The sequence below is a fragment of the Peromyscus leucopus genome, chromosome X (genome assembly GCF_004664715.2).
Source record: "Peromyscus leucopus breed LL Stock chromosome X, UCI_PerLeu_2.1, whole genome shotgun sequence".
NCBI classification, from domain to species: domain Eukaryota; kingdom Metazoa; phylum Chordata; class Mammalia; order Rodentia; family Cricetidae; genus Peromyscus; species Peromyscus leucopus.
In genome coordinates this window covers 104433788-104451319 of record NC_051083.1, presented here as the reverse complement: position 1 = coordinate 104451319, position 17532 = coordinate 104433788, and the positions used below count along the sequence as shown (strand labels likewise).

General features: G+C 47.0%; 1 protein-coding gene across 1 annotated transcript; it reads right to left on the bottom strand.

Moving 5' to 3' along the window:
• Positions 1 to 12796: 12796 nt before the first annotated feature.
• Positions 12797 to 15668, bottom strand: LOC119086705 (rhox homeobox family member 2-like). Its single transcript, XM_037199392.1, has 4 exons — positions 15522 to 15668; positions 14897 to 15344; positions 14224 to 14269; positions 12797 to 13016 (listed from the first exon to the last, which is right to left on the bottom strand). The coding sequence occupies exons 1-4, from the start codon at positions 15601 to 15603 to the stop codon at positions 12921 to 12923; spliced, it is 672 nt and encodes a 223-aa protein (XP_037055287.1). The 5' UTR covers positions 15604 to 15668; the 3' UTR covers positions 12797 to 12920.
• Between the last annotated feature and the right edge of the window lie 1864 nt (positions 15669 to 17532).

The following is a 17532-nucleotide window of genomic DNA, read 5'->3' as shown; positions in this document are numbered from 1 at the left end:
TTTAATTTCATATGCTTTCTGGGGTTTTGTAGGATATGGATGTACACTCTTCAGGAAATGCCATTTAAACAAAATTACAAGTTCTGTTTTTTGGGGGGTGGCATTTCTAAGTCATGAGTATTGCTTGCACAGATCACTATTCCCTTTACATGTTAGTTTTGAAACAGTGGATCACTTAAGCCTTCTTGATTCAGGCTCACTTGATCCTTTGAGCAAGGAATTCAATAGTAACCCTGCAAATAAGGAATCTAAGGAGAAGGTGGGCACAGAAAGTATTGATGGTGATGATTACTTTTTATTTGGGGAGGGGTCACAACAATTCTTTTTTTTCAATGAAAGTAGACATTTTTGTCACATAATATATCCAGATTATGGTTACCCTTCCCCCTACTCCTCCCAGTTCCTCCTCACTTCCCCTTCCATCTGGACATATCTACCTTTCTGTCTCTCACTAGAAAACAGCTCAGGTGGGTAGAAGCCACTCACAGGCCATCCTGAGTCCTCAAGATCTGGATGCCTAAAGAAGTTAACGTGAGGGGGGGTGCCATTATAATGAGGAAATGTGTGGTGGAGAAATGGCAGAAAAAGAGAGGCAGAATGGTTCATGAGCTGTAGAAAGATGTGGAACAGAAGAAGCTAAGTTGGTGAGGATCCGCTGAGGTAGATGGCCTGATTGTCACCCATGGAAGTGATGATCCCCGTGCCAGGGCTGCGGGAAGGGTCAAGTCTGGGTCCATGGCCTTACTGCAGCTGGGGTGTATGTGCTGATGTCCATGGCTCCTGCTACCATTGAAAGCGATGCATATGTCTGGGGTCTGGGCTGTCACCTGGGACCTTGTTGGTGTCCCTGCTTCATGCTGTCTCTGGGGCCATGCCAATCTGTGTGCCTATGCTGCTACCTGGGGCCTTGGTGACAACCAGGCCATGTTGCTGCCTAGGACAATATCTGCATCCATGTCCTACTGCAGCCAGTGACTGAGTTAACGTCTGTGTCCTGTGTTGTCACCTAGATCACATGCATACCCAGGGTCTGTGGCACAATCTGTGGACTGGTTGTTGTCCAAGCCTCCAGAGCCATGCTGATCTGAGTAGCCTATGCTACCACCAAGGAACTAGGTGTCATTCGGGCCTAAGTAGCTTCTGAGGGCCATGTCTGGGTCCATGTCCCTTCAGCAGCCAGGGTCTGAGTTGATGTCTATGGCTCCTGTTACCACAAAGGGGCATGAAGATGCCTGAGGTCTGGTCTGCCACCTGAGACCATGTTGGTGTCCCATGGCCAAGCTGCTCTGTTTGGCCTGTGTTATCACCTGGGGCCATGGCACCTCAGAGCCCATGCTGCAGTCTAGGGTCATCTTTTGTCACCATGGGCCATGTATATGCCCAGGGTCTGGTTAGTCACTTCAGACCATGTTGGTGTCTGAGAGCCATGCTGCTTGCTGCTGGGGCTGAACTGCTCTGAGTGACCCTAGCTGCCACAGGGGACATGGTGACATCTGGGCCCGAGATACTCTGGATGGCCACCTCTGGATCTGTGGTCCTGCTGCAACTGGGGTCTGTGTTGACATCTATGGCCCATGTAACCATAGGGGGCCATGCATGATGAAATCCAAGGGCAGAACTGAGCCAGCCCTGCCCTGTGTTGGCCCAAGGAAAGCTGGCCCTGCTCCTCACTAGGCACTGCAGCAAGAGTGCTGACCCTGACCTCCTCACAGGAGAGCTGGTCCCAATGGCTCGGGCATGGAGAGCTGGCCCCCTGTACTTAGGAAAGTGGGCCCCACCCCTCAATACAGGCATGAGAGAGATGGCCCTGATGCCATGAGCATAAGAGAGCTGATTCCACCCCTCACCCGAGGGGGCAGCCCTAGTATCAAAGATTCGCTCCGGCTCTGACTCACGGAGACAGCCTCCTCCCCAGGCGTTGGGGCCAGGGGCGTCCCCGTTCCAAGCTGCATCTGCCCGTCTCCTTCCCTGGGCCTGTCCACCCCCGCGGTCCTGCACCACCGGCCTACCTGCGTCTGCTTGTCTCCGCAGCTGGGCCTGTAAGTCCCCGTCAGCCGCCGCTGGGTCTGTCTGCCTCCTGCTATTAATTCTTAATGGTTGTGGTCCTGTCAATCCAAACTATCTCTCTACTGGACTCATCAGCACCTTTCTTCTCCTCCTAGCCACTAGCTTGTGAAGTACCGCTCGCAGCCATCTTCCGACCTGGAGGATTTTTTTATTTTTATTTTTTTATTTTTTATTTTTCTACGCAGGCAGGCGGATCTGCATGGGGGGGGGTGATTCCATCATTAGTCTCTTGGGTCCTCTGCAAGGATCAGGGGTTTTTCACTCTTGATTTCCTTATTAGGGTAAAGGGGTAAATGGTCAGAAGGCTGCCAGGGCTGAAGGGGCAAGGGGAGTAAGGGGAGTTTGAGAAGGAAGAGGTGGGGGTCAGAGTCCCAGTGTTGCTGGGGCAAGGAAAGCAGTGAGGAACAGCTTCACCCAGGCACCTGTGAAATCACATCAATCAACGTTAAAAGTCCCATCCCCCGGCTAGCCGACTCCAAAGGCTGGCCATTATGAGGAACAGAAGATGATCTATTTCTTTTTCTTGGCTTCCAGAGAGGCATTGCGAGCCTGAGCGAGGACATCCTTCCGGTTATCTAAAGTCAAACTTAGGGGGGTAGTTAGTTGTTGCCCCATATGGAGAGAGAAAGGTAGAGGCAAAAGACAGACTCCAAAAAAAAAAAAAAAACAAACACAAAGAAGACAAGGACAGACAGTCCGCACAGTAAATGCCAAATCAACCAGACAAAAGACAAGACACAATAACATAAAACATAGATCGAGCTCGTGTTTACCTCCAACTGGCAAAGTGGGGGTCCAGGGGGCACCCCAATCTTTGTGGAACTTCCAATGTTGGACCCCAAAATTTAGGGTCTCAAGTGGGCGCCCCAAGAACCCAGACTCCAGTCCAGTTGATGCAATAGCAGGAGGATATATTAAACTTCTGTACAGAAGGGCTCCTCTGCTCCCAAGAGCAAGAGTCGCCATCAGGGGCGAAGCGGTCGTTCTTGTTTTACTTTGATTTTTTGGCGGAGCAGCCGCCATGCCTCCAGACTCATTATAGGGCGTCAGGCAGGGGGAGTGAGAGAAACTCCTCCGCAAGGGCTAATAAATGTGAAACATGTCCATATCCCTCTGTTTTCTTTAAAATATCTCTAATCACACCATAAAAACTAAAAAAGGGCATCGGGGACACTTAACTCTTATTCCTCTCTCCCTAAGGTTGCCTTTCATCTCTTTAACAAAAAGAGCCTCTTTAGACCAATTCTTGCCCATGGTTTAATGGGACAACTATATTTACCTCAAGACTTCCCACGTTGCACGAGCGATGCGGTCCGGGCGTCTCTACTCTTTATGATCCTGAGCTCCATTATTATCTGTCATCCTGTAGGTCACCATGCCTCGAGCCCCACGCTCGGGCGACACTTTGACCCGTCCAGGACATGCCAGAAATAAAACCACAAGGAACAAAGGTGGACCAAGGAACACTGATGGTGACAACTTCAAATGGAACATGAGGACAGAGAAGGGCAGGGTTGGGCTCTGGCAAAGTCAGAAGGGCAGAGGTCAGCTGTGGGCAGTGTCTGAGCAGAGAAGCAGCAGAGTCAGGTTGGTGTTTTGGAATGATCACCCTGACTGCATTTGTGAGAGCATGATGTTCGTGGTCTGTAAAATCATCTATCCTCAGGTCAGACTTTTGCCTATGAAGTAAATTCTTCAATGAAGGATATCAACGCCCTTCCCAGCGTTTTGTTTAGATATAATTCTGCAGTGAGTATCACAGCCAAAGAAACACACACTAAGTCATTATAAACAATTTCTACTAGTAAGTGTTCTTCATTCTCCATGGGTGTCACTGAAGAAGTTGAACGTTCTTACCTCCCCACCAGGAGAGTATGTGAGAGCTGGTTATGCCATCCTAAGCTTGCATCCAGGAAGAACAGGCCCCTCTCAGAGAGCACCAGGTAAGTTTATGTGGTAAGCTATCTACACATCAGAACCATATTTACTGGACTTTGAGGCCCACAAAGGCACATTTAGGGTGCTGGAGCTTTTACAAGGGCCCAGGTTTCCTTCTGTACACTGGACCCTGGTTGGCCAGGCTGACTTATATGAGAAATCCCCACCACTGTCCTGCAGCCTGCCTCACTTCTGTACTGATGCACAGTCAGTCATGCTCACAGCATGCCCTCATCCTGCTGCACAGTTTTCTGACTTCTCAGAGGCCTCTCTCCTGGGCACTGCTGGGTAGCCCAGCTCCAACCTCTTTCTTGGGGATCATAATTATTATTTGGTTTTTAGAGACAGGGTTTCTCTGTGTAGTATTTGTTCCTATCCTGGATCTTGCTCTGAAATCCCTGCTGGAATCAAATTCACAGAGTTCTCCCTTACTCTGCTTTACAACTGCTGGGATTAAAGGCATGTTCTACCACTGGCAGCGAGGCTCATAACTGGTACATCTTTCTCCCCAACCTTGACTCCTTTCCACTGGAAAACTGGACCAGCTTGTCTCCAGACCGCATACTGGCCATAACTCTGCCAACTCTATCAGAGCTACCCTTCCCTGGAGTTCATTTCAGCCACCCCACCCTCTCCTTCATCAGGATACTATCCTTCTAGATGGCTTCCCACCAAGCTCCCAGTCCTGGCCTCCCTCTATATCAACCCTTGTCTCTCTCCACCATGTGTCTCTAACAAACAGCAGGAAGAGTCCTTACTGAGTCCTTGTAGGGTGAGTCCTGTAACCAGGGATAGGACCTATGTCCTGGATACAGCAAGAATGTTCCAGGACCTGTTGCTGAGATACAGCATACCAGAGGAGTAAAGTAAGAACACTCCAAAGTCATGTGGCTGGTTGAAAGACATAATGGAGGATCCCTGACCTGTCCACTGCTTTCCTGGTTCAGAGAGGGGGCTCACTCTTCATTTTGACGATACAAGACACCAGTATACACACAAAAAAGAGAGGGAGATAGGGGATAATCAGAGAGTGAGAGAGAGAGAGAGAGAGAGAGAGAGAGAGAGAGAGAGAGAGAGAGAGAGAGAGAGAGAGGGAGATACCAGATCCACTTCAGATGAGCTAGGTGGCAGCCTCTGACTTTCCTGCCAAGACATGATTATCACTTGATAGCTTGAAAGCTCAGGCCAGGGGGTGCTGAGCAGAGAAAGGACATAGTGAGCTGTGAATAAGTGGGCAGTGCAGGGGTCAGTGTATCCTGTCCTGTGAGCAACAAAGGCCTCATGGGAGAGTCAACCTGGGCACAGCTGGCTCATCGATTGTCAGGTGTCCCTAAAAATACTGACCACGGGTGTGTGGAAGATGTCTCAAATCTAGGAAAGATTCCCCATTTATTATTCTTTCTGTATGTGATGTCATACGTAGATAAAATCTCATCAAATAATTCATTCTGTCAATTATGTTTCTTCTTTCTTCTTTAAGAAATTTTTTATTCTTTTTACATACTAACCACAGATCCCCATCTCATCTCTCCTCACGCTTCCTCCAGCATTCCCCCAACCTACCTCCCTATCCCCACCTCCAAAAAGGTAAGGCTCCCATGGGGATTCAGCAGAGCCTGGTACATTAAGTTGAGGCAGGTCCAAGCCCCTCCCCTCTGTACCAAGGCTGTGCAAGGTGTCCCATCATAGGTAATGAGCTCCAAAAAGCCCGCTCAGGCACCAGGTAGAGATCCTGATCCCACAATTATGTTTCTTCTTAGAGCTGATAAATTGCATATAAAATTCCTCATTTGAATTATCTCAACACTCTTCAAGGTAAACTTAATATTGTCTTGGGTTTTAGTTAAGCAACGATACAGGATTTTTTTAAATTTGCTCATCAAAAAGCAGACTTAGAATTCATTTGTGTTTTTTTTTCCTGGCAGTAACTAGGTTTATGAAACGGTTTGGACCACTTTCCTTTTATGCTTTCCATATTTCTGTAACTACTCTTGCATTCTGCTTTGGCTACAGATGTTCTGCATGTGAATGTTGTGACTGTGAATCCACCTGTGTGTAGACATGTTCATGCTGACCAAGAAATCCCTCAGGAAAATCTGTACGCAGTAGGTTTCCCATCTAATAACTATGATGAGCAGAGTCCCATGGGAAAATGGTGTAGAAATGCCACAATCACATGCCTTAACCTAAAGCAGTGGGTGTCAACTTGTGGTTTGAAGGCCCTTTTACCTTTGGGGTCTACAGATATTTACTAAGACCACTGGAAAACAATGATATTATATTAGAACAAATAACAGTAGCAAAATTACAATAAGGAAGCAACAAGTAAAATGGTTGGGGTCAACACAGCATGGGTAACTATATTAAAGCGCCACAGCATTAGGAATTTTGAGAATCACTGACCTAAAGCATTGAGCATGTAACTAAACAAGAAGGAGCCACAAGAGTTCATTAATCCATTTCAATCCTGTAGAGTCACTCACAGAAGATAACTTATAAGAAAATCACACAGAGCAGTAATTGGGCTCATGAATCACTGCTGTTCTGTAACAAAACCTCCTTAGGGTACATATTTCCTGTTATACCAAGGATATGTAGGATTGGGCTACTAGATAGCATCAGGTGAACACAGACATCCTAAGGAGTCAGCAGAGTGGAGTCCCTTCCCCAGGTACAAGATGGGGACAGCAGAGACAAGAGGATCAAGGGTAAAGGCAGAGACTAGTGCTGGATTCCAGACTCAGAGATAAGAGACTGGAACATAGCACGACTTGGTGTTTCCCTGTGTTAGTTATGCCTATAGTGTACCCCACAGCTCCCCTGGGTTACACAGCAAGCACCCATCTTTTAGGGTGCTGCATCACCCATGAGAGAGGAATATCCCTCTGCATCACTCTTTGCTAAGTCCTGGGAGCAAACTGCCAGAAATAAAAGAATACATCGAGTGTTCTGTGAGCTCTGTAGAAGAGGAGAGGAAATGAACAGTCTCTGGGGCACCCTGAATGCATGATGGATTACCTGCTTCACATCAACCCTGTGAACAGCATCTTGGGTAATTTATCTCAGAATCCTGGATTGGTATGGATGCAGAAGTTAGGTGTCTGTCCTTAGTAAGAAAAAGCACTCATGTTCAAATTTCTAAGTTGTTCACATATGTTGCAGGGATTCTAGGGCTAAAAGGAGGGCTGGTTTGAAACAGCCAAGCCAGGAACACTGAAGATAAGACACAAAGAGTTTCTGCGATCAGTAGGACAGTCAAGCTGCCTCACACTGATAAAGACAGGGCTCCCAGCTAGTGTGGACAGTCCAACAAGGCCACCAAGTCCCTCAGGAAAGCACAAATGGCATTATTGCCTCCTAATATAGACTAGCTTCTCCAGCAGCGAATTGTGAGAGTTAGTAAAGTCTGGGTCTAAGAAAGCCTCCCATTTCAGTGTTTCAGGGAAGCCTTTCACAATGACCCAGGTGATCAGGCAAAGAAGAAGGACAGTTGCAGCTGCTTCTTGGTGACTGAGAAGAAAGAGAGCTGAGGCTAGTTAAAAGCACCTGGGACAGCTGAAATGTCAGAGGACACAAGACCACCCAGTGTCTAATGGTGACCAGACAGTCAAGGCCCACAACTCACAAAGCCCTAGTCAGGGATGGACAAAGGGGCCTGTGGTGGGAGGGGGTTGAGCCACCCCTGACTAGGTGGGCAATATGTGAACAGAGCATGATCATCTCCTTGGTGTGGGCTAGACCATGTGGACTGTGGACCCTCCAGTATCTCAGCCTATGCTATCCCAGAGAACCAAACCATCTCCTAAAAATTACCTCAGCCATTGTCCAGACTCTGCCATGATCCTATTAAAAACAAAAACCCCAAAATGACAGAGCTCAGTGGCTCTTTTAAATTTGGGGAATATCACCTACTCTGATTAGTCTCTCTAAGTTTTCCTCAGTTCTGCCCCTTCCTGCAATGGTTCTTTGCAGAGCTGAATCCAGAATTGCTTACTCCTCCTGTCTTTTACGTTCACAGTTGTGAGACAGGTTTGGAGCCAGTACCTAGGGTCGATCTTTGATGTCCTCAGGTATCTGGGTCACCCTAGGACCTTGGACAAGCACATCTAGGTAGAGCAAGGTCTCCACCATCAGAATGAGCTTGTGAATACCAGTGGAATTCAGCCCTGTTGGGAGCACAGTCTCTCAGGAGGATCTTGCCCTGGCCTACCCACATATTTGTCATCATACAGGGCTCTTCAAGACAGCACATCCAAGATTGGGGCATTTTGTTTGAAGGACATTTGCATAATTTAATAAAATGATTTAGCTGGGCTCAAGGGCCTGCTGAGTTTGAGAAGGTCTTTGTGTTACTCCCTGTGACTGAATTTGAACAGTCCAGTCTTACCCAAAACTAGAGGTGTCAGCTAAGCAGCAAACCAGAGCCACAGCTTCCGCACCCCCACCACACACACTCACTGTAAGGAAATGCCAACCTGGACACCTGAAAACATAAGTTGCCACGGTGCTTTGTCTGTCCCTCGGTGAACATAGTGTGTTCTCCATGACCTTCTGAAGGCTGTGCAGCCGCATGCCTCACTTAAGTGAAGATACCATGTTCTTGCCCACCTTCAACTCTTTCACTCTGCATGTATCAGAAAACCTTTTCTCAGACTTCTTTTGTTCTAGTCTGTAAATGTCATATGCCTGGCTCAGTTCTGAACCAATACTGGGAACAGGAAGCTCAAATGTCCCATAGACCTTTTACCTGTCTTTTGTTGGCTACGTATGTGAACTGTGCTCACCAGTACAATCAGTCCTGGCTTTTCCAGACCATATGCCCACAAGGTAAAAGGCCTATAGATAGTATGTTTGGAGGCTAGGGAGGGAGCATAGAACAGGAAGAAGTGCCCTTTTTCTCATAAAATGTGCATTCTGGATACTCACAAAAGGCTATCACCATGGATCATTTCACAAAGAGCTTTGGCCTTGAGGTAGTTCCCCAAGTTCCAAGAGAACTCTTTTTGACACTATTCAACAGGTAGCAAGGACCAGGAAGAACCCCCGAGCTAGATCTGCATCCTTTCCTGAAAGAATGCATTAAAAATATCAATTGATGCAGAGAAGGGGCAATATTCTGGGTCTGTCCCATAGCTGAAGGACGGGGTGTGGTGGTACATGTCCTCGGGGCTTCATGGGGGTGTTTTGACTGTTGGAATGAGAATGAAACCTGTTGCCTCCAACATTCTGAACAATCAGTACACACTTGAGGAACGTCTTCAGTCTTTCTTAGGGTTGGATCGATAAACAGTTTCTGCAATCAGAAATGTGGTGCTTTTCTAGGGGAGTAACTGGAGCACATACCTAACACACACTGGCCCAGGGAGGGCTTCCATATGTTCTAAAATACGAGTAAAATTGAGCTAGTATATTATTGAAAAAAATAGCGAAATGAATGGAAACACATGAACTATGAACCAAAGGCTGAGGGCCCCCAGCTGGATCAGGCGCTCTGAATAGATGAGACAGTTGATTGGCTTGATCAGTTTGGGAGGCAACTAGGCAATGGGACCAAGTCCTGTGCTCATTGCATGAGTTGGCTGTTTGAAAACTGGAGCTTATGCAGGAACACTTGGCTCAGTCTTGGAGGAGGGGACTGGACCTGCCTGGACTGAGTCTACCAGGTTGATTGCAGTCCTCTGGGGAGGATTTGCCCTGGAGGAAGTGGGAATGGGGGGCAGGCTGGGGGGAAGGGGAGGGTGTGAGAGGGGGAGAATAGGGGAACACGTGGCTGATATGTAGAACTGAATGGTATTGTAAAATAAAATAAAATAAAATAAAATAAAATAAAATAAAATAAAATAAAATAAAATAAAAAAGAGGAAAAAAAATTGAGCTAGTATACAAGGTTACAGGATGTGTTCTTCAGTGGTGGTACAGTTCCGGGTACTAAAGCAACCCTTTCTTTCTGCTTGAAGGATTGGTTTAGGAACAGGACAGCCATTTAAAGGAGAAGCAATAGAATGGTGGTGCTGATTGATGCACCACATGGTCCCAAGAACAACGATCCCTGAAGATTTTGGAGCAGCACATGAGTGCCACCTCTGTTGTGAGCCAGATGACCTGGAACCTGGCCCTGTTCCCAGTGTCTCAGTCACCCATGCTGGCCATGACATCCTTTTCTTCCTTGCAATTATATCAGCAATAAAGAGATGGATTCTCAGTATGTTGGTTCCATTGTTTTCAGGATACTAAAATATGGGTATAAGTATTTGAACCATAGTAAGCTATTCCAGACATGGCATTTATGGCAGGAGGAGACACTGGCAAGCTGTGGTCACTGTGCCTTTCCAAGTGAGGAAGGTTTCCAGGTTCTATGCTGCTTCATGCTGACCCCACATGACTCTCTGCCCCCTCATCATGGCCTTGTCAACACACTCCACCTCTGGGGAACAATTGTTTATACTATCAGATGGGACAAGTCACCAGCAGAGGACACTGTATTTCTATTCATGGCTGTTCGAACCTACACTCCTGTAAGTCCCACCCTGGGCCTAGCTGTGAACTTCCCAGAGACTTGTCCCAGGTTTGACAGTGGGAGGAAGGGGTACATGATGTGTGCTTTGCACCCTCTCTGTGGACATCTAGGGCATTAGAGGCCACACTGACCAGAGTTCTGATGCTTGAGAGGGAGAAGAGAATGCATCCATCCAGGCCAGAGTGAGGTTTCTGACTCATTTATTTTATTCCAGCTCAGGGAGCATATGGTCTCACCCTTGCCTGCTCTGAAATCTTGACTAATATGTCTTCTCTCTGCATTTTGTCACCTGCCTTGGGGAACTCTCAGTACTCAAGATTTCGGAGACCTTTGCTTCATAGTAGCTCTAAACTAGCTGTAAACATTGTTGAGAACCTGTCATTGTTCTGAAACAGTAAGTCTGTGCATAGAGTAGTACTGCTTCTTTGCTTATGTGAAGCTGCAAGTCCAAATAAACACAGTCCATCTTAGTGAGATGGAGAGCTATGGCCTAGGTGTACATCCCCAAACTTACTGCATGGTGTTGTCTCAATACCGTGCTCTCCTGCCCTTGCAATCCATAGTCTATTTTCAGTCTCTGGGAATGTGAGTGCTCCAGGGACCTTGCCTGCTGCAGGTACTTGCTAGTTTGCTTTTGAGTCTCTATGATGTCTCCCAGAATGAAGATTTCAAGCCCTTGCTGTAGTAGAATTTCAATAGGGCAGCATCTATGGCCCTGAACCAGAGGTCTCCCTTTTCAGGTGTAGCAAATAATATTTCAGTACAGATAACGAGTTCCCCTGGCTTTAAGAATCTTCCACCAGTCATCCTCATTGTCCCTATGCCTGTGAGCAAGGGGTATGACAGAGATGTCCCATTAGACCTGAGTGCTCCACCTTCTCTTGTGTGCTGCTGCACATGGACCAACTGTGGGTCTCTGTAATAACCATCACCTACTGCAAAGAAATCCACCCTGAGCTCTCCAGGAGATATGATGTACATGGTGATGTGCAAACTGACAGGCCTAGCACCCTTGGATCCCCTGTTGTTCTTTCATCAGGAAGAGCATGAAGGGATTCTAGAAGGAGGAATGAAGTCTGAGCACAGCTCCTGCCCCCAAGCTGTGCAGGTCTCATTGAGCTCAGTTCTTATTCTACAGTCCCATGGGGTTTTGGAACAGTCTGAAAACTGTTCTCAGTCTTGTAAGGGTGGAGTGAAAGCAGTGGTTTCCAGGGGCCTCAGATTGTCTACAGGGAGCCTGAGTTCCTGGCTGCTTCTGGCTTCCACTGATTCTCTGTAGGAAGAAGAGTTCCTACACCAGTGAGGCCCCTTCTTCCTTCCTGACACCCCCAGTCCTACACACACACACACACACACACACACACACACACACACACACACACACACATTGCTGCAGCTGCCACGACCATCACAACCCCTGCTACTAACTGACTTCCAGATGATATTTTGCAATCATCTTTATCATAGTATAATTCCCAAGCGCTCATGGTGTGGACCACACTTGGAGAAGCAGAGATTGAGAGATCGGTTCAACTGGGGACCTGAAGGTATCAGGAGGAAGGGTCCTGAGGCTCCACATTGGATGTTCAAGCAAGAGATGACTCTCTTGAGTTCCATTCAGACCCCTGCCACCAATCTTCCAGGTACAAAGTGTTATCAGCTGACCTGCTCAAGTAACTGGCTGCCACATCCTGTGGCTTCAGTCTTCTCACCTGGCCTGATGCTCCATGAACTAAACCTGTGGATGGCATCTTGTGTCTCAATAGACTGTGGATTCACATCCTATTCTCCTCAGTTGTGTGGAACTGAGATGACCTGTTGACACTCTTCCTGGGGACACAGGAGGAATCAGAAACAAATATATACTAAGCCCAGTTGGAGCTATCCAGCCTTTTACTTCCTGTGCCTTAACCAGCTGGGTCCAGGGTGGGACTTACAGGAGTGTGGGTGGGAACAGCCATAAATAGAAAAACAGTGTCCTCTGCTGGTGACTTGCCCCAGCTGACAGTATAAATAATTGTTCCCCAGAGGTGGAGTGTGTTGACAAGGCCATGATGAGGGGGCAGAGAGTCATGTGGGGTCAGCATGAATCAGCAAAGAAACTGGAAACCATCCTTACTTGGAAAGGCACAGTGACCACAGCTTGCCAGTGTCTCCTCCTGCCATAAATTCCATTTCTGGAATAGGCTACTATGGTTCAAATACTTATACCCATATTTTAGTAACCTGAAAACAATGGAACCAACATAATCGAATACACATCTTTATTGCTGATATAATTGCAGGGAAGAAAAAGATGTCATGGCCAGCATGGGTGGCAGGGATTCTGGGGACAGGGCCAAGTTCCAGGTCATCTGGCTCATAACAGATGTAGCACTCATGTGCTGCTCCAAAATCTTCAGGGATCGTTGTTCTGGGGACCAGGTGGTGCATCAATCACCACCACCATTCTATTGCTTCTCCTGAAAATGGCTCTCCTGGTCCTAAACCAATCCTACAAGCAGAAGAAAGGGTTGCTTTAGTACACTGAACTGTACCACCACTGAAGAACACATCCTGTAACCATGTATACTAGCTCAATTTTACTAATTATTTAGAACATATATGGAACCCATCTCTGGACCAGTGTGTGTTAGCTATGTGCTCCAGGCCTGAGCTATTCCCCTAGCAAAATACCATTTTTCTGATTGCCCAGAAACTATTTATCGATCTAACCCCAAGAAAGATTGAAGACGTACCTCAAGTGTGTACTGATTGTTCAGAATGCTGGAAGCAACAGATTTCATTCTCATTGAAACAGTCAATACACCCCCATGAAGCCGCTGAGGACATGGACCACCACACCCAGGCATTTAGCTATGCGACAGTCCCAGAATATTGCCTTTTCTCTCCATCAATTGATATTTTTAATGCTTTCTTTCAGTAAATGATGCAGATGTAGCTCGTGGGTGGTTTCTGGTCATTGCTACATGTTGAAAAGTATCAAAAAGAGTTCTTTTGGAACCCAGGAGAACTATCTCAAGGCCCAAAGCTGTCTGTGAAAGGCTCCATGAAGATAGCCTTTTGTTAGTATCCAGAATGCACATTTTATGAGACAAAGGGCACTTCTTCCTGCTCTATGCTTCCTCCCTAGCCTCCAAACATACTATCTATAGGCCTTTTACCTTGTGGGCATGTGGTCTGGAAAAGCCAGGGCTGATTGTAATGCTGAGCAGAGTTCACATTCTTAATCAACAAATACAGGTAGAAGGGCTATTGGCCGTTTGAGGTTCCTGGTCCCAGTATTGATTGAGAACTATGCCAGGCATGTGACATTTACAGACTAGAACAAAGGAAGTCTGAGAAAAGGTTTTCTGAGTCCCGCAGCATGAAAGAATTGAAAGTGGGCAATAACATGGTCTCTTCACCTAAGTGAGGCATGCGGCTGCACAGCCTTCAGAAGGTCATGGAGAACACACTATGTTCACTGAGGGTTAGACAAAGCACCTTGGCATCTTAGGTTTCAGGTGTCCAGATTTGCATTTCCTTACAGAGGAAATGGAGGTCTTTTATCATCTTGAGCCTAGCCTGGGTGTGGACTGGTATGGCATCCCTGGGATGCAACTTCAAGGTCCCAATTTGCTGCTACACCTCTCTTCTAGACAGCAATATCACAAGATGTGGAGCACTTTCAAAACGTTAATTGTTTTAAAAATACTGACCTGCACATCTGCTTCCGGCACACCCATAGATATTGCAAGTTCCTTCCTGAAGTGAAAAGATTCCAACATTAAAGCCTTGTGGTGGAAATAAACTGTATAAGAACATGTCCTTTTTGCTTTTAAATGGTTGTGTGCACACTTATCTGTATGCACACATACACACACACACACACACACACACACACACACAAAGAAACACACACATACACTATTCCTCACATCTACTTTGCAACTTACTTTACTAAGAGGTTTCTTTCGGGAACCAAAATTAAGGGAAATCCCCCAAACACAGGTATGTTGTCCATGTACTTAACATGTAAAGCCTCATTAATCGAACCTCCACGATGAAAAGTGTTAGCCAGATTTCAATCTGAGGTGGAATCCCTCCTGCATTTTCCCAGCTATACCTCAGGCTTCTCACTGATTCATACAGAGAATTATTTAGAAAAAGTATTGTCTAAATTTCCCACTAACGTGCCACTTAAAAAGGCAACAAAACACAATCTTTCCAGTTAGACTAGAGCACATCCCCTTACTCTAGAATCCAATTTCTGCTGGACGGTCCAGACATGGTGGCTTTGTTTCTAGAGGAAATGAGGGGTTCAGGGAGCACCAAAGGACAGCCTGGATGCACTGCCTGAAAGCCAGGTGCCTAGCAGGGCGTTGTGTTTACCTTACTTGAAAGCTGGGGAAGCGAGTCTCTTCAAAAAGACGCTCCAGGTCCTGCAGCTGAGACTGGGTGAATCTGGTGTGGCTCTGGAAAGGCAGCCTGTCCCCAGCCTGGAGACTCTTGGTGCCCTCAGGCATTGCCGCCTCTTGCTGAGGCTGCTGTTGTACACTGCTGCCATGGCCACCTTCCGCGGGGATCTCCTTGTCCATGGGGCCAGAACTACCATTGCTAGCACGTGCTCCTTCCATTTCTTCTTTGTTTTCTCCCTCGACCATTCCTGTGGATTCTTGGGCAAGATCGGACTGAGCAAGCTCTTCTTGAACAGGCTTGCTTGGGGCAAGTTCGCTCAAAGCAACTTCGCCCTGATCAAGCTCAGCCTGAGCAAGTTCGCTCTGTACAAGCCCTCTCTTGCCTCCTTCCTCTCCACCCTTCAGGACCACTGCATTCTCATCTGCAAGAGAGAAAAACACAAAGATAAAGATCTGAGCATCGTGGCCCGTGGATCATTGGCAAGCCTAGAGAAGGGCCACTGGCAGATTTGGGGTAATCGAAGTTCCTGGCCATTGGCCTTTCCACCAAATTTGCTTCCCAGATTTCGCCCAAGTCCAGTGAGAATCATTTTACTGACCATACTTTTGTTCCTGGTCCTCATTAGCTCCTAGACACAGCATCCTCCTGAATCTGTGGCAGCAGCCCTTGCGAGTCTCCATGCCAGGAATCTTTCAATCAGTTTCTAGTTCAGAAGATCCACAAGCCACGTCCTCACTGTCTGGAGCCACAGGTACAGCTCTGACTCTTGACCTGGAAGGCCTGTCTTCTGGACACTCAACGTAATTACAATGTGTCCAATCACACATTCTGGCCTGCACAGACTCAGTGGCTGTGGGCTTGTCCTCTGAGGTGTTTAGCCAGAAGCACTTTAGGGCTGCAAAGGGCAGGGAGTTCTTTTTTTTTTTTTAAAAAAAAAAAAAGGCAGTGAGTGTGTATGGGGTGGGGGTGTGGAACCTGTGGCTCTGGGTTGCTGCTTAGTTGACACCTCTAGTTCTGGGTAAGGATGGACTGTTTAATTTTTGTCACAGTGAATAACACAAAGACTGTCTCAAATTCAGCAGGCCCTTGAGACCAACTAAGACATTTTATTAAATTATGCAAATGTCCTTCAAACAAAATGCCCAAATCTTGGATGTACTGTCTTGAAGAGCTCTGTGTGATGGCAAATATGTGGGTAGGCCAGGGCAGAGATCCTCCTGAGAGACTGTGCTCCCAAAAGGGCTGAATTCCACTGGCATTCACAAGCTCATTCTCATGGAGACATTTCTCTACCTAGCTGTGCTTGAACAATGGTCTAGGGTGATTCAGATACCTGAGGTCATCAAAGATCGACTCTGGGTACTGGCTCCAAACCTGTCTCACAGCTGTGAAGGTGAAAGACAGGAGGAGTAAGCAATTCAGGATTCAGCTTTACAAAGATTCATTGCAGGAAAGGGCAGAACTGAGAAAAAGTTAGACAGACTCCCCAGAGTAGGTGACATTCCCAAAATTTAAAAGAGCCGCTGAGCTCTGTCATTTCGTGGTTTTTGTTTTTAATAGGATCATGGCAGAGTCTGGACAATGGCTGAGGTAATTGTTAGGAGATGGATTAGTTCTCTGGGATAGCATAGGCTGAGATACTGGAGGGCCCATGGTCCACATGGTCTAGCCCACACCAAGGAGATGATCATGCTCTGTTCACCTATTGCCCACCTAGTCAGGGGTGGCTCAACCCCCTCCCACCACAGGCCCCTTTGTCCATCCCTGACTAGGGCTTTGTGAGTTGTGGGCCTTGACTGTCTGGTCACCATTAGACACTGGGTGGTCTTGTGTCCTCTGACATTTCAGCTGTCTCAGGTGCTTTTAACTAGCCTCAGCTCTCTTTCTTCTGAGAATCACCAAGAAGCAGTTGCAACTGTCCTTCCTCTTCTTCCTATCTCCTGGGTCGTTGTGAAAGGCTTCCCTGAAACACTGAAATGGGAGGCTTTCTTAGACACAGACTTTACTCACTCTCACAATTAGCTGCTGGAAAAGCTAGGCTATATTAGGAGGCAATTTTGCCATGTCAGCTTTCCTGAAGGACTTGGTGGACTGGTTGGACTGCCCACACTAGCTGGGAGTCCTATCTTTATCAGTGTGAGGCAGCTTGACTGTCCTACTGATCGCAGAAACTCTTTGTGTCTCATCTTCAGTGTTCCTGGCTTGGCTGTTTCAAACCAACCCTCCTTTTAGCCCTAGCATCCCTGCAACATATGCGAGCAATTAGAAATTTGAACGTGAGTGCTTTTTACTTACTAAGGACAGAGCCCAACGTCCTGCATCCATACCAACCACAGATTTTGAGATAAATTTCCCAATGTGATGTTCACAGGGTTGGTGTGAAGCAGGGAAGCAATCATGCATTCAGCGTACCCCAGAGACTGTTCATTTCCTCCCCTTTCTACAGAGCTCACAGGACACTGGGTGTATTCTTTTATTTCTTGCAGTTTGCTCACAGGGCTTAGCAAAGAGTGATGCTTAGGTATATTCCTCTCTCATGGGTGACTCAGCATCCTAAAAGATGGATGCTTGCTGTGTAACCCAGAGGAGCTGTGGGGTGCACTATGGGA

Coding starts and splice junctions, on each gene's coding strand:
- LOC119086705 (XM_037199392.1), bottom strand. CDS start 15,603: ATGGAGACTCGCAAGGGCTGCTGCCACAGATTCAGGAGGATGCTGTGT. Junction 15,345..15,521: donor GGACCAGGAACAAAAGTATG/GTCAGTAAAATG, acceptor TCTCTCTTGCAG/ATGAGAATGCAGTGGTCCTG. Junction 13,017..14,223: donor TGCCGGAAGCAGATGTGCAG/GTCAGTATTTTT, acceptor TTCTGCTTGTAG/GATTGGTTTAGGACCAGGAG.